Source organism: Haemaphysalis longicornis, unplaced genomic scaffold (genome assembly GCF_048455015.1).
Source record: "Haemaphysalis longicornis isolate Haplotype H1 unplaced genomic scaffold, Haemaphysalis longicornis Haplotype H1 scaffold_2, whole genome shotgun sequence".
Lineage (NCBI taxonomy): Eukaryota > Metazoa > Arthropoda > Arachnida > Ixodida > Ixodidae > Haemaphysalis > Haemaphysalis longicornis.
Window position 1 is genome coordinate 266857255 of NW_027526295.1, and position 27472 is coordinate 266884726.

General features: G+C 48.3%; 1 protein-coding gene across 1 annotated transcript; it reads right to left on the minus strand.

Moving 5' to 3' along the window:
- Window positions 1-712: 712 nt before the first annotated feature.
- On the minus strand, window positions 713-25961 carry LOC144170666 (polypeptide N-acetylgalactosaminyltransferase 1-like). Its single transcript, XM_077700596.1, has 8 exons — window positions 25507-25961; window positions 22428-22597; window positions 18203-18383; window positions 15641-15968; window positions 13922-14107; window positions 10943-11077; window positions 5921-6034; window positions 713-3183 (listed from the first exon to the last, which is right to left on the minus strand). Exons 1-8 carry the CDS (start codon window positions 25959-25961, stop codon window positions 2860-2862), a joined length of 1893 nt encoding a protein of 630 aa, XP_077556722.1. The 3' UTR covers window positions 713-2859.
- Between the last annotated feature and the right edge of the window lie 1511 nt (window positions 25962-27472).

Sequence of the window (27472 nt, forward strand, 5' to 3'; positions counted from 1 at the left end):
GGCAAGAACTCATCGAGGCGCATAAAGCCAGCCAAATGGAGCGACTCAAGCTTACCCCGACCGGCCGAGCTACCTTGTACCGCCTCGGTTACGAGCCAAGCGTGGGACCTCAAAACCAAAAACGACGCATCCCCCATGCCTTGAGGGAATACATCATGGTTGAAAACATCCCACGCAACATGCACCCGGTTCACCACAAGGGGCGAAGGGAAGCCAGGGTCAAGGCCTTGCGAAAAGCCTACAGCAAGGACAGCTCAACAAGATACGTCGACGCTGCGAGGTACCCGGCACGAACCAAGTGGGCGTACGCGGTTAGTGTGACAAGCAGTAAAGGAGATGAGTTGTGCTCAGCAACGGTCAACACAGATGACACCGACTCTGCGGAGGAGACAGCTGTCGTGCTTGCCACCACCACAGTACCAGATACCCAAGGCCGGGTGACCGTCATCACCGACTCGCAAGCGGCCTGCCGTAATTTTCAAAAGGGCCGTATCTCAGCGATGGCACTTGATCTACTACATAAGGCTTCAAAAGCACGGAAAACTCCACTGGACATTTATGTCATTTGGACACCAGGTCACGAGTCCTTAGAGGGTAATGAAGCGGCAGATACCGCAGCCCGAGGCCACTCACACCGGGCTTCAACCCTCATAGGCACTCACCACACTGCCGACAACCACCCGTCCATCCCCAAGCGCAGCAGAGACATATTAGAGCACTACAGGTTATCAAGAAGACGATACCCGCCACCCCACCCGAAGCTAACCAAAGAAGAAGCCACACAATTCCGGAGACTGCAGACAAATTCATTTCCGCACGCCACACAGCTGTCCAAAATACACCCCACGCTCTTCAGCTACGACTGCAACTTCTGCTCTGGGACGCCCAACACCCTGTACCACATGGTGTGGGAGTGTAAAGGCGTCACCGAACTACCTGAAGTCATCGCACCGACACAGGAGCAGTGGGAGGTCCTGCTGAGTAGCGATGTCCTGGAAAACCAGCGTGGCCTGGTGACCAGGGCCATTCGAGCTGCAGCTGGCCATGGCATCCCAGACTAGGGACGCCACCCACCATGGATGACCGACAACCATCCCGCGCTCCTTTCTTCCCGTTCAATGGGAGCAATAAACGTTTTTTCCTCCTCCTAATAACTTCTTTATAAGTGTAGATGGGCACCCGTCTCTCGAAGGAAGTCAAGAAGGGAGCGGTGGTGGGGCCCCCAGAGCTACCGCTGGATTTTCTTTTTTTTAAATGCGAATGCATTTATCAGTCGGGGGTTGTCTTGCGTCCATCGAGCGGCGTGCGCCTGCATTCCTCCAGCGCGAGCGCACGTGAGCGCGTTCCTCGTAGTTCTGCCTTGGTCGTCGTCGTCGTCGTAAATGCGAGTGCATTTCTTAGTCGGGGGTTGTCGTGCTCCGTCGGCGTGCGCCCGCAGGTGTTCTCTCTCCGCGCTCAATGCCGAACGCATGCGCTTGAAGCGAGCTGTACTAGTTTGCTCGAAGCGGCAAGGACGGCGAGTACTGCGGTGTTAGTCTCGTGTCTAACGTGTATGGGAACTTGATATCGCACGCCGTTGCCCCGTCTCCCGTTCGAGGCACGTCTCCGTACAAGGACTTGTACACCCTTGCCTACACCGGAGACGGAGTCTTTGTGGTGACCGTGTACCTCGCGCCCAACCTCGCTCGAGACGCCGTTGCCGCGCAGCTGGACGCGGCTATGGAAAGTGTGCGCGTGCCCTCCAAACCCTCTGACCCCATAGTCTTGGTTGGCGACTTCAACGTTGACGTGCGCAAGAAGAGTGGCGAGTGGCTGGTCGAGTACATGCAGACCAGGCACTCTATGCATTGTCTCTCTGCGGCTTCAACACGTGCCCCACTACCATTCACGGGAGTTGCATTGATCTGGTCTTTACGCGAAACTGTGACGCGCGTATGCTTCTCAAAGACCCTTTGACCGTGCACTTTAGCGATCACAAGGCAGTGATTGTGGCCGTCAGGTACAACGATAACACAAACAGGTGCTGATGAATTAATGATTACGTTCACACTCTCGTCATTAATTACGCCATTACTCGCAACACACTCATCGTTCGCATTTATGCACGATTCCCTTCGGGGAGGCGCGGGGGAATTTTTTTTCGTTTTACTATATTCACGCCCACCTCAAGAAGCAGATCCTGCCGTTATTAGGGATGACCTTGCTGAACTGTTCTAGCTCCCTTTCTCTCTATCTCTACCTTTCTCCCGAGTTAATATGTACGGAGCTTTAGAACTCGAGGCAGACCAACAGGCCAGCAATGTACAACGCCACATTTTAGCGTTTCGCTCTGGCGATAAAGTTTGCGTTATAACAACAAAGAATGCCAAAGCCCCAATAAATCGATTACCACGCTAAGAACTGCGCACGAACACTCAAGTTATTTTTTTTTTTCTTAGAGCAACCGGTGCTTGCTTCTTTTACTCTCTGTCCTCATAATAAAGAGCAATATTTCCCTACCCCATTATTGTCAACAAGTAACATGCGCCGAGGTCATGAGCAAAATGCCCCCAACGTCCACGCTGTGTTCGGATTTAGCACGCAACAAGTCGCAATAAATGAAGTAAATAGATGTAGTTGGAACGTCCACCATGATAAAATAGGGCGCAAAACCGGCACAGGTACGGAAAATTCCTCAACACATACCTCAAACAGAAAGGACGAGTGAACACTAATATACACAGTTAATCAAGGTAGGTACATCACACACAAAACTTTGTTTTTGCCTAGGGGGATGAGTAATGAATGGAATGCACGGCAACAGTCATTAGGCGTGCCGCTCGCGGTTGGTGTGAAACGCAGAATAGTCAAGGCCTAGTCCTAGTTCCGCGAGGAGGTGTCCGGTGTCCGTGCTTCGGGGTAGTGCAGGAACGTCCACATCTGGTTGTCTGCACCGGTGCAGGGCACCGCGAGCACGGCTTCCTGGTGTGTGGTGTTCGATTCAAGGCACAGCCCCGACACCCGATGCCGGATGGGTCCGCCGTGCGTGTGATCCCACCGGTGATATTGGAGGGACACCAGATTTTCGCCGCAAGACCCCATCACCACTTCCGCCTGGACTTTGCCGTTCACCGTTGTTTGGGGGCCCAGCTCCGCGCACAAGTCCTCCTTGCGGATCTCGCTTCCCCAAGTGTACGCAGCGAACTGCGTAAAAAAGGGGGCTCGTTATAGTTTGGCCTGAAGCTAATTATTAAGAGGTACACCAAATTGCAAAGTACAAGCTACAGTGTTTTCTTTCGTGTGTTTTTCGACGACACCACAGCATCTCAATCGTTTTGGTTCAGTGTAATGCCTCGACGCTCTCGGTCTATTGTTTCAAATAACGCATAAAGCTGCACTGCGCAATCGCCTTCACAACATAAAATGGTGCGAGATTTTTTCTTTAAAAATACCAGGCGTATCCTCGAGAACGGACGTGCCGGCAGTTAATATCCAGAAGTTTAGACTTCGGAAAGTGTCTGCAGTTATAAATGAATATCTTATAAATATTAAACCTCACTGTGACACATAAAACTGGCGTATCTTACAGGCTTTTTTATGCTAACAAAAGAGCACTTTGTTGCATCGGTCGCAGATGCAATCCGAGCCCTGCCTTCCGCGCTAAAGTGACGCTGCAGCATCAAGCACCACCCACTAATATCTGGCAAGTTGGACCTCCGAGCATTATCTTTAGGATTGGCAGGAAGCCTTCTAGCTGCTTCTTAACGATTCTACAAATAGAATACGTGGCCGTGCAGCGGAACTTGTGGGCGTTTGAAAGGATATATTTCCAGCATACTACATGCCAAGTCAACCATCACCTTTATAGGGAAGCCGCAACATAACTGGTGTGTAACTTAAATTGACCGATTTCCCTGTTTCACTTGCACTACCTTTTGGTCACGCATCCCTGTCGGCCCTCCCTCCGCCAACTGCGCATAAAAGCAGGAAACAAAGTTTGCCCATTTCTATCGCCAGCTGTATCACGGCACGTTGATTTTCCAAGTGGGCTTTGTCTATTTGTGAAGGAGTATGCATTCGGCTTTCCAACCAGGATTGCGTGAAGGTGGGCGCTTCGAGTGAACGCCAAACAGTGCGCATTGGGGACTACGGGGAACAACACCGGTATTTGAACAAGTTCTGGCCTCAAGGCCTTAGAGGGTTGAGTTTGAGAAACGGTTACAGTATAGACTACTGTGAAGACGGTACTCCACGCTAATACGAGGGGGAAGGGGGGGAGTGGGCGGGGGGGGGGGGAGAGAGAGATCAAGGAGGCTTGATGGCATCACCAAAGGTTGACAGATGTAAGAAAAATAAGGGGCCAATGGGGGTTATAGCAATATGACAAGTCCTGAAAAGTGACATTGGGGGCTGTGTCGTGTTCAAAGTGGACTATGATGATCGGTCGTTACTCTTACCCCACCGGGCGCCCGACGAGGGATTCCTAACTTTGTCTTCGTTCGTGTTAATTGTAAAAGCTCCCCGTTTCTTTTTTCCTTTCGTTTCTATTTTGACCTTGTTATTTCTTACCATTTAAAGGTGTTTTGCAGTTAACCTGTACATGCCTAGGTGAAACGTCTGTCTGTGTGCAGGAGTTGGAAAAACGCCGAGTTGGATAGGAGGTAGGAGCAAGGGGATAGCGAATGTCTGGGTCTTTTTCCTCTAACTTCTACGTGTTGGTTACAAACATACACTCTCACAGCGTCGGCATGGAGTGCACATCCCCAAAGCGGGAGAGAGCGAGAAGGAAGGAAAGGTTTGGTTCTTCCGCATCGTATGAAGGTGTGACGTAGGACTGCATGAGGGGAGTGAGCATGTGCCAAGTGTGAGGGGGCAAGGAGTGACGGAACTTCGCGTACTTCTTAAGAACGGTGTCGCAAACAGCGCCGGGAGTCCGCTCGCCGCTGCCGTGCTTCCAACACTGCTGAAGACACCGTGGACGCATGCGTCCACGTCGGCCCGCCCTGCCGCCCGCACATTGATGGTGGTTTTGCGAAGCCGCGTGGGCGGTGTTTAAATAAGCAATCTGATAAACCCAAGCCAAACACGTCCGTATCTTCACTGCTCGCCATACAGGGGCGCGTTAGGTGACACACAATTGCTAGACACAGTTAGGAATCACTTTAACTTCGAATGATAAGCCTTAAGATAAACACCGTGTCCGCTGCCTTCGCCCATCAACAATGCCCCCAAGGTGTAAGGGCCGGACGTTTTTAAGTGCGAATGCACTTCTTAAGCGAGCCGTAGTCCGCATAGCAACAGCTGCGGGTGCGCGCGCTCCTCGTCTTCCCTAGCAACGGGGGGAGATGGGCGCGCGCTGCCTGGCCGCGTCCCCATGGCTCATTCTTGTTGTTGTTCCTGCTGACATGGCACATACCCACGTGGGGGATTGGCCAGGAATCGGGCGTGAGAAGGGCTAATACACCCGCTTAAAGGAGTACTGACACGAAATTTCAAAGCTGAGATCCGCTCTAGCAATCAAGTACAACGACAACACAAATAGGTGTCTGTGAATAAATGCATCTTTCTTTATTTGTAGTTGTGTGTGTGTGTGTGATCTCTCTTTCTTGAACATTACCGAACCGCGCAAATTCAACTCGTGCATTCGCACTTTCACATTCTTCCCCTCGGGGAAATGCGGGGAATTTTTTTATCGAACCCTTCATTTCTTTTCTCCTCATTTTATTTGGTATTTTTTCTTTGTCATCTCTAATTGTGTCGACGCTTAGTCCGGGCGTATCAGTTGCGAACAGACCGACAAAAGTTCCCTCATAAATGTTAAACCTTCAAAAGACAGAACTACCTTGCGACAAGCCATCGTGCGTACACGAAGACGAAATCCACAGATTTCTTAATACCATGCCGAAAAGCATAATTCCGGCGTTTTGATGTTTACACTCGCCTGGTTCGATCCAATGTCGTTTTCAGGGTGGCACGGGTAGATCCCGAGTGGCTCCTTCTTTTCGAGGTTGTGGTTCATGGAGTCGATGCACATACCTGTTTCCGGATTCTTCACCTGCAAGCATTGGGGTCATTAGACAGCGCTTCCTTATTATTACGAGAAACGAGGAGTACGAGAAACGACACCAACCCCACATTCTAGACTTTTAGCTGCCCTAGCCTGGTAGTGGAAGTGGCCTGGGGGACTTGCACCGCCTTTTTGTAGATTTTATGTGAGAGGCAAGTGATTTTGAATAGCTTTCTTTGCGCGGGGATTAAGTAGGGGAGGTAATAGGTGAGCCGGCTGATTACGAAGACCTATATTAACCTGATTCGTTCCCCCATTGTAATCCTTTGCTTCTGGCTGATATTCCACGAATGAGGTCGTTTGTTGGGTCGTTTTTTGTCTTCTTTTCGTGTACCAGCCTTCTAATCTTCTCTTCGTCGCCTCGACAGCCTTGAAGTCAACTTTCTCTGTGCTACCCTTAAATCCTAGAGCTTCTGGAAGCCGACTATTTCCCTCATGTAGATTTGGATGGATACCGTCGCATTATAACACTGTGTGCCGCTTACTTCCTTTCTTTTCCGCAGGCCATGCATTCCCCGTCATTGTGTGTGCACTTCCCCACAAAGCTCTTACTTCGCAACCAACCTGCTCTAGCCTCAAAAAGCAAAGCAATGCTTTTGGAATTATCGTAAATATTTTCCTTTCTTGCGTCCAATTTCTCAGCCCTGTACATCTCTAGCGACGAGTTAGCTTGCCTTTTTCTCTCTCCATTTATTCGTTTTATATCTGCCTTGCCTTTTTTCGGTTACCTTGGCTGTCATGGCTTCTCCACTGTTCTTTCCGTATTTCATCGTTAGCATTCTAGTCCTCCTTTACCACTGCGTCTACACGCTCTTCATCTATAGGTACTTAAAAACTTTAGCCGTCCAACTACGTTGATCCATTGCTCTCAACCTCCTCTGAAAAAGAATTTACTTTGCGCTTCTCGAACTTCAAACAACGCCCTGCCCACATCTCTATGCACTGCTTCGTTAGTTGTTTTTCCACGTGTTCCTAAGGCCAAACGGCCTGCAGTCCTCTGGTTCTGTTCAAGGCCCGCTATCGCGTCTGATTTTAAGCAGAGTACTGCATTCACAAATGTGAGATTTTCCACATTCCTCTCACTACTCTATATTTATTATACGCCCACACAGCTCTATGCTTCATTATAGCTGCGTTTCACTTTCCCTTACCCTGAAGTTGCTCATCGGGAGTTCTTAGGTTGTTATCCCCTTCTTTAATCCACACACCCAAATATTTATATTCCTTGACAGTGGGTAATTCGCCGTGCTGAATTGACACTGCGTCAGGGATAGTGTCATTGAAAAGCATTGTTCCCGATTTTTCTGTGCTACAATGTAACCCGAGGCTCGTGGCTTCCTGACGAATATTATTTATGAGCCGTTGCAATCGTTCTGGTTATCAGCTAAAACAACAATGTTGTCAGCGTATAACGTTCCCGAAATACGCTGCTGTACTACTTCGTCTTGCAACATATGCGTCTGGTTGAACCCTAATTGACTTCTAGTTTCTTTTCTAACCCTGACATATAAAGCATAAACGCATAAACAGTATTCGCATCAAAGGGCATCCCTGTTTCAGTCTTGGGTGGGTGTTGACCTGCTGTGCGCATATCTGCCCTTCACATGTCAGGCGTGATCTATTATCTTTCTAGATTGGTGTGAGGAACTGTATTATTCGTCATCTCTGAACCGAGCAGCTTCAGCCCCCTCCAGAGCAGTTCTGTTTACGTTCTCATATGCCCCTTTAATGTGTAAGAACGTAATCACTAATGGTTTATTTTGCGCTTTCGCAATTTCAATGCACTGTCACCACGAACAAATCATCACCCAATCGCCTGTCTTCTCTAAAGCCATTCTGAAGCTCCCCAAAGATTTCATTTTCTTCCGCCTATGCTTGAATGTCTTATTTTATCGCCTGCATAACGAATCAATGAACCACTGACGTTACTGCGAGTGGTCTGTATGAATCAATACTCGCTTTGTTGCCTCTGCCTTTACATATTAAACTCATCCTATTTCCTAGACAATCCTCCGGTATTTGGTTTCTATCACCTTATCTATCGCCCTCGTAAACGATGCCTTAATTTTAGGTCCAAGCAAAAAGTCGCTGTGCCTCATCACCGCAGCCGGATGTTACTCCACGCGGTGCAATTAGTGCGTTACTGGGAATATTTTGAGGATGACAGAAGCCGTTTTACGTGGCTTTTTGGACTTAATATGCTTATAAACTACTGCAGCGACCTCAGACACATAAGAGGCGGTATCACGCATCATAGCAATCGCCTTTCAAAACACGCGCGCCCATTGACATCCGGATGCGTCGCTTGGGCGGAGCGATACCGTGGATGAGCTATTGGCGATCTTAACTTGTTCCCGAGTATAGTACCAGATTCCTCTCTAGTGTACATAGTAAGAAACTCTATGTTCTCCTCGACTACATGAATTCCCGGTAAATACGCCATGATTTTTGCGTAAGCAAAACGTTTGCAATTAGCGACGTGATGCATGCATAACTATGACGACGTGCAGTGTAATATGACACTTAGCTTATAAAGATCACAATCAACCTATCAAGTATTACGCACAAGAGGTAAAAAAACACTTGGTATGTATTGTAAAAATGCGGACGGCAGCTGACGCTGACAAGGGGAACACATTTCTTTAGGCTAATATTGGCGTCAACACCACAAGGCGACCAAGTAACGTTAATCCAAAAGTGAGCGAAAGGCGGGGGTAAAGATACAAAGAACACCGCACAATCTTTCTGTGCTGTGTGTATTTATTTCAATCGCTTTTAGTAGCGTAATTGAGCTGCTTCAATACAAGCTTTGTTGTGTTATCAGCTTCCCGGCGACCAACGCCGCCATTGTATGGTCTGCTGCTATGTTACAAGTTTATGGCGTGATCGCAGAAAAAGACGGCCGTGACAGTCGGTTGTATGACGCGGTAAGCACAGCAAAACCGTACGCCTGATAACGGTAGGGAGTACTGATGCCGCCGATTCCCTCATTCGTCAAGCTCGAACTAAATCAGCGCAGTATGAATAAAACAGTCAGATTTCTTTGTTATTTTTTCTTCAATTCTATGGTGTGATCGGCTAGATTACTAAAATGTGATTAGTCATGTGACTAAGACTAAGGTGCGACTAAGACTAAGATGCGATTATTTCATGTTTCAACCGTAAGTGCACATTTTTGGTGAATAGATCAGCCCTAAAGCCGCACATGATGTGAGGAAATTGACCTTGTCAACACGTAAATGTGGGCTAGCTGGTTCGAAGTGCGAAGTGTGAAACATGGCTAAGTAGCGCGGTAAAGACGGGACTAAGGTAGAGACCGCACAGGACTAGCGCTTGACTAACGCTTGACTAGAAATTGACCTGTCTTGGTTATGTACTGCATCAACCATTTTTGAATAACATTCTCCATCACCTACGCATGCTGTAAAGGTGGTAAGACTAAGGTAATCTTGTTCTAATGGTATTTTCTTCCCTGTAGTTAATGACACTTTAGTGTATTTCCATTCAGTGGGCAGCAAACCTTCTTTCCAGTGTTCGTTCTTGTGGCCAACCTCCGTACAGGGAAAAAAATTCACTGACGATTGCTACACTCCGGCATAGGAAATTTGAGCGTAGCGCCAACTGCAGCCTTCTCAGCGACGGAGCATAGCGGCTACGTCTCAGGAGGTGCTGACGTCATCCGAGAATGCATGACGATTCGCGCTAGCTTGGCGTTACACGCTAGCGCGTTGCCGCTGGAGAACCGACTCGTCGTAACCCATGGCATACCGCCCTCCCAATCACATTTCGCCGAACTCTCCTCCCTCGCTTTATGTTCGGCGTCCTTTGCGTTCTCTCGGTTACAACTAGGCCGAGTGCGAGGGAGGACGCAAACCTCAGTAGCCGGGCGCCATAATATCCGCGCTCTAAACCCGACTAAGATGGGGCGAACGACGCTCAATGGCAGCCCTCGACCATGGTACCTCAGCTTCGAAGAAACTGTTGTTCAGCGATGGTCTCTCAGAGCCGGACACAAGTTGAGCATCAGGCGGCTGCCATTCGCCGCCGTAGAAAGCGGCTGCTGCTATTCAGAGCTTTCTACTTCTGCTCTGCTCTGTGGGCGTGTACACCCAGCATTCGAACCGCTTTTTTTTTTTTTTTTTTTCAGGCAGCGATGCTTTCATTTTTCCTGAAGTCTACGAAAATGGGCATCTGCAGGAATGATCGCCTGATGCTCGCCGGAAGGACGTTGCTTAGGGCATGTCACCGAGTTGTGCTAAGCGGGGCACTCCCGCCCTAGATGTTCTAGGTCAGCTCTAGTATGACAAGTGCTTGGGACACTGGGAAGGATGGCCCGCGTCTATTCAGTCCTAGTCCTGCCCGCCACCGATTGGCTTTTGGCGTGAACTGCTGCTCTTCCTTCTGAACCCCGCAGCATTAATCGTCGCTGACAAGCTTCACGGCGATGCGAACGAAACGATGGCTACTACTCCCAGCGACCGAAGAGATAACTCCTGGGCACTGACACTGCAACTGGACGCATAGTTATCCCTCCTCAGTTTCCCTTACCCCACAAATCCCCCTACCAACCCTACGATCATACATAGCAGCACCCCAGCGGAACAAAATAAAAGAAACGTGTTCTCACTCAGTCAATCGTCGGGGGGCCGGGTGCGAACGGTCGCCGTTCACACCTTTGTATAGACTTCTAAATTGTATAGACCACTAAGTGAGACGGCATCTTAAATCAAGAATCGACAAATCCAACACAGTTTTGCATCAATTTAATGATAAACTTTCAAAAACCTTCTATATATTCTACAAAAAAACTCTCCCTGAGGACAGGAATATCTTCAGGGAGTATTGTTGGCCTAATGCCTTCTTGTCATCAAGACATTCACACGAAAATACACTCACGTTTCCGTAAGCGAACACCTGTTCATTTGGAATGAACTTCTTCGGGTAGACGTTATCCAGGTACCACTTGAACGACTTGCAGTTCAGCCTTTTACGCAGTGCTTTCCGCTCCGAGACGTCGCCGTATGATATGTTCTGCGTGAAGTGTGCAACAAGGGAGATTTCAGCGCAACCACATGACAAAAAAACGACGCTATATATAAAAAAGCAAGCATCGTATCCGCAATGGTAAGCTCAAAGTCCAGCCATATATGAATATTGGCTTTTTGGCGTTTTATAACATGGAGATGAAAGATCATCATTTTGCGGGAATAAATATATCAACAATTTATTTGCGACATAATATCTACTGCATCTGTGGTGTCAAGTAATAAACCCTAATTTATTATCATTTTTGTTAACTGATGCTTAGCAATGGCTGAACTTGAGGCTTACTCTTCATGGTTTGCTTGTGCACCCATTAATACAAACTGGTTTATGTGACAAACATCTTTCCCTCATTGTTTCTCACCATCAAAGGCGCATGCGGGCATGACTTTTCTAATACACACGTGCTGAAGGATGAAACATCAGACCATTTACTCTTTATTTCAGGCAAAACGTTGTAGCAGTAAATCTTTCAGCCATCGCAAATGCCACATCATGGTTCTTTCAAGGCTAATTACTCATAAGCTGTAATTCGTCCGTGCAAGTTATTTTGGCAGAGTTATTAATTAATTAATTAATTTATTTATTTATTTATTTATTTATTTATTTTACCCTCAGGGCCAGAGGCATTACAGAGGGGAGTGGTTACAAGTCAAAGAAATACAGAATACAAATACAGTGTAATTGTTAACAAGAAGATACATGACGTTGCTCCTAATTATACAATCTTTGCTACGCATGCGCGAAACAAATGGTTATCGGCAATGGTAACAATATCTTCGGGAAGGTGGTTCCATTCACGAGATGTAAGCGGCAAAAAAGACTGATAAAACGATTTCGTGTTGCTCGGCTGAAAACCCACTTTCTGACGATGATCGATGCGAGAAGAAAGGTAATGAGGCCGGGAGATTAGTTCATCGCGAAGAACAACATGATGATAAAGCTTATGAAACAAGGTTAATCGAGAAATCTTTCGGCGAGATGATTTCGGCGAGAGGATGAAAGTGAGAGCTTTCTTTTCGTGTTGATATAGCGTTTTGCAGGCAGCTCTGGCTGGTTCAGGATACACAGAATCCGTGGACTTCAAATTGCGATGAATATTTGTGCCATAATTCTGCAGTGTCCTACAAAGTATTTGCACATTGTTGATATTCAGGTTGGAGCCATGCTGTTCGCGCCAAATTATCCCCTTTGAGAAATAATTCTACAAGGTTTACGAACGGCCTTTTTAGAGACGTTGATATACAGTTGAACCCCGTTAATATGTTTTTCACGTGACCGGGAAAAGAAAACGTAACAGCAGGGAAAACGTAAATCCAGGAAAATTGGCCGGCGTCTAACTGGCGTTGTTAAATCATCGCCTATCTAGAGCTCCATTGTTTCCTACTTGGTTTCTGCCCGTTCTTCCAAATGTAGCGGTCTTTTTTTGCATTTTTATGTGCACATTTAGTGTTTCCAACAGCAATTAAGACGGGTGCCAGGTCGTGTTAGTCGTCGTAAAATCACTGTACTACTCGCTCGCCGTCACCATACTCGTGAAGTTCGAAAACAAAATTGTACGTCGTGAAATCACCGTACCACTCGCTCGCTGTTCCGACCGTCTGTGTGGGTGGTGTAGAAAGCGCAGTGTGTGGAAGGGCGGTGTAGAAGGACTGGCGCAAGTGACGGTATGGGTGGTGTAGAACGCGCCGAGAGTAGCAAGGAAGGAGCAGTAGACGCCGCGCCGAGACCACTCTCAACGCTGCCGCAGCGCCACCGACTGGTCGGCGGCAGCACAGGCCCCTGCCGCGGTACTGGAAGGCCTTTTCACTCGAAGGCCTTTGCCAACTGACCTAATCTTGAAGACGCTGCACGGCACCATTACAACAGTGCGCGGCGCACTTCCGGCGTTCCGAAGTGAAACTTCTCTTGTAAGCTCAATGATGATCGTGATAGCACTTTCGACGGATGGCCATCTAGAGACGGCCTCTCCAACTCGCTTGCGGATTCTTGTAGCCAGTTCGCTAACAACGCCTCGCCAAGATGCATTAAAAGCCAAAATGACGGTTCCCAAGCCGCTTCGGAGTGTCAGATTGCGATGCATTATCCGGGAACGGGTTAATAGTTGCGACGTTACAGCGGGGTTCGCAATACATTATATCGTATGGGAACTATGCCGGGACCGATAGCACACAACGTAACAGCCAGGAAAACGCAACAGCGAGGAACGTAACAGCGGGGTTCTACTGTATTTCGCCACGTGAAACAGACGTGGAAGTGAAAATGAAACAGATGTGCCCGAGGGCGTGTAACGTCCGTCAAAGCATTACGACAAACAATTCCGTTTGCGCTTAAGATGCCGAGGTTCGACCTGCTCGACGAGGCCCACCGTACTAGGGCTGGGTATTCATTCAGACAAATAGATATTTTTAGCGCGCGACGGAAGGCCATAAGCCCACGGGTGTTTCAGTAGTTAACTTGCACCAGGAATACGAACTTATCAACTTGGCATCGAACTCACAACCCTCTACATAGGAGGAGATCACTCTACGACAAGGGTGATGTTGCAGCTTTGCTAGACAAACTAACATAAAGCCCACAGAGACCAAATAAAGTTATGCATGGGAAACGAAGTTGGCCGTAAATAGCTCTCGGCAATCAATCATTTCTGAGCCTTTTGATATGTGAATACAATCAGACTTGCCATCTGACTCCTCAAAAACCTCGGGTGACGTACATTCAATGAATAATGATCCAACAAGGCCCCCATCTCCAGCGGTTTTCCTCCCAGCCCAAACATATAGCATTCCGCCCCCGCGGGCATACCGCCGTCGAACGATGGTTCCAACGCACCTTCATGTCTGGATGGTTGGCGTAGATGAATTCTTTGTATTTGTCCATCCAGACCTCGGCGAGCCGTGCAGTGTTGATGCCGAACGTGTTCTTGTTGCTCGGGAACTTGATTGGGTGGAAGCCGCGGAAGATGTGACCAACGTGCGAGCAGGGCGCCTGCACCATGCTGCCGCCGCACATCCATACCTGCCGCCGAGGAAAAATGACTCGCTCAACTCACTGGTGTGGATGAAGGCGAACAGGGCCGTTTCGTACCGTCTGGTTTTTTTTTTTTTTTAATATAGGGGAAAGAAATGCAACCTCTGTGTCCTTGTGGCCACAAATTACTGGCTGGAATTTACACAAGAGATTTCAAGCTAGGCCGAGTTGTAAGGGAGCTGTAGTGTTGTACGATATTTTCTAGCTAATGCCCCATCGTCCTCACTGTTTTAATGCGTCAGCATCGCTAAAGAAAAACTTGGCTCATTCGGCACCACAAAATGAAGCTAGGAACTTGCCATCCAAGTATACCCATTGGCTTCAAACGCTCATATGTGTTGTCCTGACGTCTCCATTGGCATGCGACACGCCTGGTGACTGAAAACAATGTTTATGGGGATTAGACGAAGTTTAACCAGCCGAACCTGCTGCCGCCGCTGCAGTGATGAGGAATACCCGGGTAAGGAACGGCCCAACGTCACGCTTGACGCCCCCCTTTGAGGCCTAATTGTCGTTAACAGGTACCCGCAACCTGACGTACCGTAAGTTTACATTACTTGGTACGCCCACACACACCGGCTCAACGTTAACGATTCAGCGTTAAGCCTGATCATTGACCTAGAAATGGCGGTTGGTCTGGGATCTTATCCATAACAAAAGATAGAAAAGAGGGAAAAGATGCAAAGCTCATTGTGTGCTTCCTCCCATCATACACTCATCAACCCTAAACGCAATGTCATAAATTAAGAGACACGACTGAACACTTTGACTTACAAAAAATTTTACATTTCATGGAGTGCCGTTAGCCTCACAACAGGATTTCTTAACGCTAACCCTCAAAATAGGCCAGATAAGTGTGATTGGGCGAGGCTTTTCGTCATGGTAACTCAGAGAAGAGCGAACAGTTGCAGTACAAGCTACTTTTTTCTAGACGTCCTACACTGAGCATCCCTGATCTCAATCGCAAAAGCCAGCAAAGTTATTTGGCGGCATTATTTAGCGTGAAGTCATGCTCGCACATTTATTTATAATAAAAGGCTTAGATATCTTGTAGTGCTTTTTTATGTTGACTGCCAAAAACGAGGGCGCCGTCTGCGCGTTCATGAAAAAAAAAGACATTTGTTCAGTAAGTTTGTTCATGCGATGCGCTTCCGTTGCATACTAGTGTACCGCATATAGCGTTTCACCCCCACGCTCAAGAAAAGCCATGTCAGAACATGAGATGGAGAAAAAGAAGGGCGGTGTGCTAGAAGGTGAAAAAAAAAGATTTTCGTTCCATTCACAGACATGAGTGGGGTCCATGTTTTGGAAATCACATTGAAGTATACGTTCTCCTCCTTCAACATTCAGAGTACGTGGCCGTACAAGAAGTTTGGCCTCCTCCCTTTCCCCCACGACCTTCTCCCCATTAGGCAAATTGTGCACTCATTAAAATCGCTTGGTCTCGCAAAGGCTGTCATCCATTTTTAAATACATCTGGCGCAACTCCTCCTTCCATATCTCAATAACCGCACCGCTTACTCGGAATGATATCTCCAGGTTCTCGCCGCCCCAGCCATCCATGGCGTCGTCGTAGGCACCGGTTTCGAAGAAGTACTTCCTGTCGACGGCGAACAGTCCGCCAGCCATGGTCGGCGAGCGCACGGGTTCGGTGACGCTCTTGCGGGTTTTTCGCCACTCCTGAGGCACGTCGATCCAGATGAAGTCGCCTTTCCAGTTGAAGCCACCGATCTGGAAGATGTCGGCGTCGGAACCCCCGTACTGCAGCGACTTGTCGTCGATCGCATCGATGATGGGACACACCACCGTCGACCGGTTCCGCCCAATTATGTCGACTATAGGTTCCAGCCTGAGCAGAGCAATACAATGAGGCAGTGCGCAACGAAACCACGTGAGAGCACGTTTTCCTAAAATTTGAAAGGCTGGAGAAAGCACTGATTTCGGTTTTTTCGCTAATACGAAAACAAGGAACGTCCACGTAGCGATCATTTGTGAGTGTATATGCGCTGTCTAAACCGAAAACTGCAACAGTACAATCGTTCTGAATTGAAATCAAGAGTTCGGCGGGTTTCCGCCTGCTCGGGAAAACACACAACAATTAGATACTGGTAGCGACGAAGAAAGTTTATAAAGAGTTGTTGCGGCTCCCGTACAGAAGCCCTGTTCAGAATCTTTGCTTTATAAACTTTATAACCTTTTTATTAGGATGCTGTCTTTTATTAACATTATAAAATTTTTCTTAACCTCTTTGTCTTTATGTGCTCTCTTGGTCGGTGTCAGTTTTTAATTGTTGCATACAATCATTCTGGTCGCCGCGTTCAATATGGGGATGCCAATCATCATCGGACTACAAGCTCACAGAAGAATAATAGTGACACGGTCCTGAATAAGAGAGCAAAGTGATGCCCCGAAGTGACACTGCAGTTGTCGCCAACATTGTCTAAATAGCTTACGTCATGTTCCGAGTTTCTTTTTCTTCAGCTCATATTCAGACGTTTTTTTACCGAGATGGCGTTCGGTAGTGTCCTTTATTTTGGCATCTTCCTCCACTCCAATGTGTAAATTTGTGGGGCTTACCTCAGTGCACCACTTCCATGTTTACTCTATGCAACAACCACAAGAGCTCTATACTGATCGTGAAACAGGTGGAAATTGTAATTTGCAATGCTGGGATAGTGTGCCTTCCCCTTTATAACCACCGTCACATCTTAAAGGTCAGTGCCATAAATAGCGCATGGTATTTTCTCCTCTGTCACCACCTGCAACTAAACGAATTATCTAGACCTCTCCAAAATATTCAAGCATCGAAGTGTGTGCGTTAAACAAAATCAGCCACAAAAATCATCAGAAATTCCCTCGAGTGCCCTTTCAGACTGCAACCTCTGTGCCTACAGCCTGTCCCAATGTAAGAACTACAGTTTGGGACCTCAGCAACACAATGCAGTCACAAGTAGGTCAGCGCCTTTAAATGTTTAGGGGCAAAGCCCCTTAGGGGCTCGGCCTGTCGGTGTCTCCTGTCGGTTTCGTCAATCGTCTCATGTAATCACGGCACTAAAACACCGGGACGCTCGTTTTCCACCACCTCGCGCCAGAACGTTTCATCTCCGTAGGGAAAACGCGCACTAAAGGAACACACCGAGACACTCGTTTTCGAACGCCTCGCGCCAAAATGTTTCATCCGGGTGGTAAAAAAGCGCACTAAAGGAACACGCCGGGACAGTCGTTTTCTAACTCCTCGCGCTAGAACGTCTCGTGCTTCAAAGACACGAAAGCTGTATACCTGTGCCCCCCAACGGTTTCATCCGTGCGGGCAAAAACGCCAAGAAAACGCTTGTACACCGCATGCTTCGCCCCTCCCGAGGTTCCACGTTAGTGTAGATGGCCCGGGATTTTTTTCTGATCCGGCCACTCTCTGCCCTGCGCTCAAACTTTGCGTGAAGATCGCCTATCCTTCTCTGTTTTTTTTTTCTCTAACATCAATCATGGCGACGCAATTTATCCGCTTATCAGAATGTTTTGCACCTCTCCAACAGCCACGTCCATCAAGAAAAAAAAAACACCTTGGCATAGTGGCGCCACAAGTGGTATTTACGGCGAAACACGAGATTCCGGGTGGTAGGATCAGAAAAATAGCCAAACGTTGCAGATTAAAATTTTATTTCCCCTGCTCGTTTAATGGGATCCACAAAGTTACCTTGGAGTAGATACGGAATGCAATAAAATATTTCACCAGCCTGGTAACCACATCACCCGTTTCGTTCTAGATAACCCCGGTAGCGGCGCTGTTCGAGAGCGGCCATTCTCTGACATGGCCGCCGGCTCTTTTATAGAAAACATTGCGCCTTGCCGCGGATTCTCCGTCCACCACGACAAACAAATTCGGCCCATTTCAGTGTACTATCCTTACTGAGAAAAGCAGCTGTCAGCGGGCAACCTGTTTAAGTGCCTTTTCTGTCTCCCGTATTTCTCTGTTTATTGCATTGTGGATAGACGATGCATCGAAATCAGACTATCGCCGCTTTCGGTGCGCGTGATACTCGTACAGCGTACGGAAGTGAAGACTGGGAGCGCCTGCATTCTCACCAGCCATTGGTGGCCTCGCAGTGGGCGTCGAGGAATACGATGACGTCCCCAGACGCCGCCTTGGCTCCCGTGAGCCGGGCCCGGATCAAGCCACCGCGAACCGGAAGCACGATGAGCTTCACAAAGCCCGGCCGGAAGTGCCTCCGCACGAAGCGCTCCATGCGACCGCCGGCCATCTCATCTGTTTCGATATCATTCAGACGACGACGTTTGAACTACAGTGGCACTAGAAGAAGCATTTTAAATACATGTTCAAAGTGTTACAGAAAGTTCGGTTGAACGGACGCTTTTAAGCCGAACTCCGCTCTAACAAATTATTATAGCTCTTAGTGACGCTCTGGTATAAAACGTGTTTAAATCATGTTAGGCAATTTCCACGCAGAGACTACGTGGAAATATGAAATTCAAATAAGTTCCATCTAACTGAACCCTGCATTTAAACAGGTGCAACGGAGGGCAGCCAAAATGCCAACAATATGCGCGACTCGACAATCGCCCGGGTGCTTTTAGTAGCCAATAACTGTCTACGTTCTACGCTAGGAAATATAACAATGAAGCATCGTAGAAGCGCACAGCAACGTATAGACATAGGTTAGCTGAACTAGTACATTAAATTATGTCATACGTTTTCTCACCGAGATAGCAGGGAACACCGAGAAAAATTTAACCCATCAGAATACAAAATATCAGGAAGACAAAAAATGTTGCATACTCTTCCTTTTAAAGCAAAGCTTTTTACCTCTACCCCCCAATGGTTCTTTCGCGACCGTTGGTGTCACCAGAAAACTCCAGCGAACAAATAAAATAATTTACTGGCACCGGCGGGAATCGAACTTGGAACTAATACATTAACAAAGCGAGAGCCCGTTGTCTTACCGATTTAGCTACGAGCACACGTGAAGACGGGGAAGACAGGTGGTGTACTCACCAAGCACATCTACGGGTTTACCCCCTGCGTTCGCGCTGAATGCCACGTGAAAGCGTCACGCGACCACTCACGCCCGTCTAGCGGCCCTGTGCGTGCCTTGCTCATCTGCTAAGAGTTACAAAAATTAAAGGAATCTCACACCAATGCATGGCATCTCACTTGTAGTACGCCAATTTGCTAAAGCCTGTGGCCTCCAGTGTTCATGTAAAAAATCCCAACTCCTTGTCGTCCGCCCTCACGCCAAACCAAGGAATACATTCAAATACTCCTTGATGGCAAGGCCATCACTCCAAGCCCCAGAATCAAGATCCCGGGCCTACATCTCGAGGCTAACACCAAGGGTGACGTCTCCTTGCAGCGCCCCAAAAACAGCATTAATCAAATCATACACATGATCAGGCGAGTTGCAACCAAGAAGTGAGGCCTAAAGAAATCCGGTGCCTTTCGATTAATTGAAGCTTTTGTCCTCTCCAGAGTCACTTACGTCAACGGCTGTATTCTTCTCGACAAGGAAGACATAGAGATGCTTTATATAATGATTCGAAAGGTGGTCGAGCAGGCCATTGGTCTTCTCATGAGTGCGACCACACAGAGGCTGTTTAGCACGGGGCTCCACAACACGGTGGAAGAGCTGATAGAAGGTCATCTTTCTAACCAGAAGGTCCGGCTAAGAACTGCGGGGGGTAAACGCATGCTTCAACAGATTGGCTGGGCAGCCCAGAATGTCACTCCGCTTGACGTACTCCCAGACTCTTGGCGACTAAAACTAGAGATGCTCCCTTTGCTTAGATATATGAACCCCTCACATGACGAGGGTCACCGAAAAGCACGGGCTCAAGCGCTAAACACCACCCTCGGTGGGGATCATGCAGTTATCTACACAGACGCCTACAAACATTGAGGGCAGCAATACGCCATCATCGTGGCTACCTCTAGAACCAACCTCCTTCCGTGTACCTCGCTTAGGACCCAAGAAATGACGGCAGCAGAAGAGGCAGCCATCACCTTGGATCTCACTCAACCAGGGGTTCGGAGGGTAGTCACCGATTCCCAGCAAGCCTTCTGGAATTACCAGTCGGGTTGGGTGTTCTAACCTGCACTGCGCGTGCTAAAAAACCACTCCCCAAACGGTTCCATTCACCTCATCTGGACACCCCCTCACGCTTCAATGGAGGGCAACAAATACGCCCACCCAACAAAGCCTGCGCTTTTACCTCCCGTGCTATGGAGCTGCACGAGGACAGTCACCCACTTGTCACGTTCAGAGAGATAACCCAGACTTATTGCCTTCTGAGACAGACCGTACCTTCGCCTTACCCTGACCTTTCCAGACAACAACAAACTACCCTACGGCTCATACAATCCGGGCTCCTTCCCACAGCCTACGCGTCTTTACTTAATGCACCCGAATCGCTATACTACGCTGAATGTAAATTTTGCTCAGAAGTAGGAACACTCCGCCCCGTAATCGGGGTGTGCGACTTTAGCCCTGAGCACCATCCTCTCTTCCCGTCAACTACCCAACAAGAGCAATGGAAGATGCTGCTGTCCAGGCCCTACCCAGCTTCAGCGGGTGGACAGAACACAGGCCGCGCGGACTGCATATGGGCCCCACAGAAGAAGAAATCACTCCCTAGGGCTGCACTCGGGGCCGTTCAGAAATCTGAACAGAAGTCTTTCTTCCTCCTCCTCCTTCTCTGCCGCAAATCTCGTCGCCTCCGTCCGCGGCGCAGAGACGGAGAAGTCAGATCGTCTAACACCGGGTTGGAGCTTACTTTAATTTTATAAAAAAAGTTTCCACTCTTGTGCTACACCAAAACAACTCAACCAAACACCGTTTATGCATTGATTTAACCTTACCAAGAATATCTCTTTGAAGTAATAAATGGTGTGGTTAAGTGCATTTCACTTCTCTCTGGTTTTACTATTTGTAGAGCGATGTGAGTGAATTTAAGTGACGTCGCATGGGTAATCGTTATGGGTGCCGTTTACAGCTTTACTTTCCAACCACATTCACATGGTGGATTGGCGCGATTTTTTTCCTCTGCTTCTATACATTCTCATGATACGCTAAAGCGCTTTTCTAAAATCAACAAAAAAATTCGTCCTGGAGCTTTCGTTTGCAGACGAGCTTTGAGTGCAAAGCATTATTTCTTCCCCTGCGATACCTTTCACGGCCCTCTCTACTGCTACACGCTGTGTACGTCTCTTTCTTCCGTTTCCTTTCTCAGTATTTTCAATCTTCTCGCTGCATTCTTCGCCTCCTGAGCTTCGGTTAACCGTTTGCGTGGTTAACCGCTTCAGGAACTGGCGGTAAATCCAAAGTAAAAGGCCTTTCCAGCATGTCACCCCACCTGCGCAAATTACTTGAGAGGCAGAATGGCGACAATTCACGCCACCACATCCCCAGAATGAGCGTTCTTCGCAGTTGTGGTACACCTGTTCACCTCAGATGTTGTCACATGCAACCTCTCCCTATTGACTACGCGCTGTGAAGCGCACAATGAGGCGCTCTTCAGGCACTCCTTTAGTCCGCCAGCACCTTGGAGAAGACGCAGCGACGAGATATGGTCGCCTTGCTCCAGAGGTCGGATTCGATTTCCAGCCATACCTAACGTGCAAACGTCTTCCTTTTCCTCCAATAAAGGCTTGAATCAATCAATCGATAAATTAAAGTAAATTTTGGTTTGGGTACAGAAACACGCGTGAGAAATTTGATGTTAATCCGGGCTTTTCGAACGCATTTGCGCTCTTCGAGCATTGGCCATATTAGGTGCTGTTTGGCGCTCTTTGTCCTTGTTAGCCTTCCGCCACTAAAGGCAAACCACCGCTACCACCCAATCATCATCATCAGATACCATCCGCGAAAACCGACACCGGAATTTCAACTTGTCGCCGGGGCCATACAGTGTTTTATCCTTTCAAAAAATGACATCCCACTTAGGACACTTATCTGCTGTCTCCCGGATCGTACAAATGCACGGCGACCACAGTTGGAATAGGTACTTGAGCCTGGAATGTAAGGCACACATGATGTACATCTCCTCCTCTAACAAAGCACCACATTCAAACCTTAAGGTCTACCCTCTCTTTTAACGCCTCATTTATCGGAATCCTACATCTTGCGCTATTTTTGCTCAAATATAATCTAGATTCCATACAAACTTTCAGCGAATAGCTTAAGTCTACCTACTCTCTTTCGTTGTTACAGTTAGCAGTACTGTCTCTTTCTTTGTTACGGTTAGCAGTACTGTCGCGGAGTGCAGCGCCATCTGTAGGTTCATTCTGTGAACTCACCTATCTGGCTGTGGTCATCGACGAGAATAATTTCCCTCAGAAGGCGACGCGGGGTGCGGTTGATCACGCTGTACACGGTTCTCAGAATCACCGAGAAGATTTCGTCGCAGTATATGATCACCACGGACGCCGTGGGAAGCTTCTCGACATCGTACGACACATTGAGGCAACTGCACAAGGATGGAAACGAGAAGAGGGAGTGTTTAGGAAGTAGCAAAGCAAGAAGGAAAGAAATGCCGAGCCAGTGACATTAGTGTTTCGCTTTCAATAGCAGGAGTTCAGGTTACTACACTAAGCGATTTTTCCCGGAAGAAATAGCAGCTCCGAAAAGGATCTGCTCAGTGATGAACTGCGGGATCACAGCGGAGCCCATATATATTTTAGTTTTCGGTAGTGCTTCCCACCATACACAGCTCGTCGAGTTTTTTTCTTTTTGAAGCTATGAAAACACCAACACAATTCCTCAGAATTGGGAATGCTAAAGCATTCAGGGCACATTGGAGGCTGCTAAGCGCTCTTACAGCTTTGTGCTGCGAGGATGTGTGCCTGTTGCGCCACTGAGGGGGGTTAGCGTGCTTGCATATCGCCAACTCAACACCGCTCTGGCATCCGCAGCTGCCCTCTTGCGCTTCCACATGGCGGTGGCTAGAAGAGCGGTCCCGTGCGTGTGTTCTGATGAGAGCCAAGCTCGTGGTGAACAGCCAAGCTGCTCTTCGTTGAGGCTTTCATGGGATGAAATGTAGTAACGCGGTCGCAGTGATGTGGAGAGGGGATGCCCTAGCGAGGAGGAGCGCAAGCGCCAGGCACACATGCAGACAGTCACAGGGACGATTGAACGAGACGCTTATTAGGGCAGAGCTTTTCTAAGCTGCTGAATCTGGTGGCAATGTTTATGCTTGTCAGCTTTTTTGAGCAGAAAGAAAACATTAAGCATGTTTGAGGCGAGAAATCCATATATTATTCAAGTTTGCATTGTTCTTTTAAGTAAACGTGGCTGGCTGCTTGATGTTGGCGATAGAAAATAACAAAATACATCGTGGAAAAAGAAAAAGCGATCGCAGTACCCCTTCGTGGCAGTGTTTCACGTTGAAAAGCAACAAGAGGTTCAAAAGAGATGGCGAGAGCAGTGTAATGTGACAAACATGTTTTGGCGCGAAAGGCAATCGATCCGCTGGCTTTGAGGAGTCTATGAAGCTTAGCCTTGCGGTTAGGGAACGCCAGGTAGCATCGCTGTAAACATCAGCTTTCGGGACGTTAAGCCAGCGAAGCTGGGCTAATTTCCTCCCGATGAGGCTGTAGCACCGCGTCGGTGACGGCCTACAAAGGCACGGCAGAGAGACGTACCCTCGTCGCAGGGAGAAGTCTAAAGACGCTTTATTCAAGATGGCGTCGCCTTTTATTACCTGGTCACGAACCCCTGGTGGAAAATCACCCAAGAGACAATTCCGAAAACCCTGATACTGATTACTCCCTCCTTTAAGAAGAAGTGCCCGGTAAAAGCAGAAAAGTAGGTAACAAGCACGAGCGACACTCACATGTACAAATAAGATGAGAGCCCACGCAAACCCATCGTCGTTAACCCACGAAGAGAAATGAACACTCGGTCGATAAAATATGCACAGTGTACGTGAACTCTTAACTCCTTATCTTCTGCAGCTCGCTGACGTTTCGCAGCCGCTTCACAGGTACAATATTCAGGATTGGGTCAAAGTCGTCGCACCCGTTCTCGAGTAGAGGCGCTGAGGCTTTCGCCCGACGCTTCCTCTTGTTGGGGAGTTGCGCTCTTCTTCTGTCGTCCCACATCTTCCTTCGTCGGAGAGCCGTCTGTTGAACGTCCCATAGATTTCTGGACTTACCGCTGAAATTTATCCATAACTGACAGCCCCGGAGCGTTTTGCCCGCAAGCTTTCACATCTCTCCCAAAGTTTACACCACGTTAGCACGCACTAGAGCCACTGGCAATCAACTGGCTTCGTGAGCTCGGCGTCTGTAGCGACGGCTTTTCTCCACTCGCCATAGATGCGCGAACGCACGTGAATTGGTGAGCAGAAGCGCACGCGAGCGGTAGCGCCATGAACTTAGGCAGAGTATTCTCGAAGGTCGAGCGGTACCGGCTCGCGTGATAACGTCGTCGTTCTGCGAGGTTTTCCTCCGCATGTTCGCCGGCCCAACGGCAGCTTAAAAATTATCGCTGTTAAAACACATCTAAAGGACGGCGATCCTGGGTAATGCTGCTCACAAAGCAGAGAGTTGCAGCTGCGTCTGCGAGAGATGTGTTCGGCAGACTTCGGCATCGGCCACTGAGCTGCACAAGCATGCCGCTTCTGAAAGGATTTCTCCTTTCCTAGAAGGACCGACTGACCCATGTTCAACAACTCTTCACATGGAAGCCTTCTCCCCTTCAGTCCTCAAGGTTCTCACTTGAGTATTTATTACTACCACCGGGGCAGCCGCAAGAATGCCGCCAATGAGCTCGCATAGCGGCGAAAGAGCCAGCTTGACTCGTACTAGGTGTCCTCGGAGTATTTTTCTTGTAAAAAAACAAACAGTGCATAACCATGCTGCAGCCCAGACATGAGTAGAAATCTTTACCTGACTTCCATAGTTCATTCCTTTTTACAGTGGTGTAACCAGGGTGGTATACAAAGATTCAGTGAAGGGGGTAAGAGGTGGTCATGTTTTTACATTAAAGAAACTGCGTACATGCCTGTCATGTAAGCGTTTCGTAGGTGCGAATGCAATCTTAATAACCTCCCTCCCTCTCAATAACTCCCGCAACTAATACCTCTCCCGCTTCACTACACCAGACTGATCGGGACAAGATGCAAGCGAGTAAAGCTTGAACAATGCACTAAACCGCTGAACAATCAGTTGAACTGTGTTTTCACATGACACAATTAGAAAAAGGGAAGATGGTTGCAGAAGCCAGCCCCCACCCCATCTTCCCGAGGCTGTTCCTCCGAATTCCTCATTGATTTTGACGCAGACTCTCGCTGGAGACATGGCTTGGTTCTAAACGAACAACTGAACATGGTGGCGACTCAAAAGTGCATTAAGCCAAACAGCCAGTCGGGCTTACCTGTGGTGTCGGCGCTCACCGATCGTTCTGTTGAGCGGAATCCTATCGGAAACGTACGCGTTGAACCCGGCCCTGGAGAACTCCTTGTAAGCCGTGTCATTCTCGGCGCCTTTCAGGTAAACTCCCGCACCGTCCTGGCCCCAGTGAGGGATGAACCTTGCGAAGAAGTCGGCCTCGTCCGGGTCGTCGACGTCCTCGAGAAGCGGGCTCTCGTCACCCGTGTAGGGCGGTGCGTCGGCGCCAATGACCACGACGCCATTAGCTTCCCCTGCAGCTGGCTTGCCATCGGCGACAGCGACGGCACCGCGCTTTCGTGCGAACAATTCCCTGAAGGGGATGTTCTCGTCTGGTGTGCTGCGACTTTGTAGCAAGACCACTATGACTGCGGACATCGTGAAGGCGACGAGGAGGCGAGCGATACTGGTTCGGCGGCGCTTGAAAAGTAGAAAGGACATGGTGTTCGGCGTCACGTGTGGCCCACAGAACGGCGAGGTTGATGCTAGGACGACGCGCTAATCAGCTGCGACAGGCGTTCGCTTTTTGCGTAAAGGGCGACAGTCACGAAATATGCTGCGTGGAACTATTCTGAGAATGCTAGTGGCACAGACCCGGGTGGCGAGATGAACGTGCGCGCACGTGTCCTGCACCCACTGATGATGATGGTTGCGATGACAATTACGATGAATCCTTCGATGCGTTTTACTACGCACATTCCACGTCGTCTTCTTCTTCCCTTTCATAGGAATATATCCCCGCAGAGGGAGGTTTTCCCAGGCTTGAAGAGTGGCTTACCTGCAAAACATTGTTTCCAAATAAACAGACGCTTATAATTGCAAGAGAGGACATTGCAAAAAGTAAAGAAAATCTTAACAAAGTACCTTCCTAATGGCTTGGAGAGAGAGAGGGAGAGAGAGACAGAGAGACAGAGAGAAAAAGGGAGAGAAAATGAGAGAGAGAAAGAGAGAGAGAGAAGCTTTCAACGAACCCGGAACGCCACAGGCATTCTACGGGCCGTGCGAAGATATAAAAAATGAGCAGCCTACAGATTTATTTATTTTACTTTAAAGTTGATTTCACTAGCAGAAAGCTAATTTGTGACGTCCGGTAGCTTTACAAGAGCTGATGTCAAAGAACACAAAAAGTCATGAGAGTCTATCATAGTAATTTATGTTTCAAAAAGGCTGAACCTTTTGTTCCCGAATAAATAAATGGTGGCGATACTGATCTGAACGCGAATAAGCACAATGCATCCCCACGTGCCCCACTCACAATCACAAGCAAGCATTTTATGCTGCATTATACGGCTACCTGGGTCCCTAGACACACAGGTGTAAAATTGAAAAGACATTCTGTTCTCCGTCCGGCATTACTCCGGCACTACCGGCGTGCTGAAGAAGGATAATTAAGAACAACATGCACAAAAAAAAAATTCAGTAAGCGGACATCCCATAGACAAGCAGCCAAAAAAAAAATTACACCATCTTCCCGTGGGGAACCCTGATGAGGATGCGAATCATCGTGGCGGTTCCGTGTGGTTCCATTGTGTTGCCGTTATGTTGAGTGATCTGGTGTTTACTAGCGCCAGAGGGAATTCCGCGTCCGCGTCAACACCGGTGGCAGAGGCACGCAAGTACTGTTGTGTTACGGTGAGTAGGCGGTGGTTCTCGAGGCGCCAAAACTCGTCCATCATGTTCTTGTCGATGTTGTCGTCTCTGTGGTAGAATCGGTAGTCTCCGTCAGCGTTGGTGAGGTAAAGGTTGTTGACATTGGTGCACCGGCTGAGAGCAATGTACACGCCCTCCTCTTCGCAGCTGTTGTTGTTGTTGTTGCGCCTTTAGATATGGCACATACCCAATCAGGGGATCGGCCAATCAACAGAGTATGGTTAAAATGAATGGAATTCTGATCTAATCACGAGACGCTTAGGAAAGATAATTTAGACCGGTTGGAGAATTTTTTGAAAAAA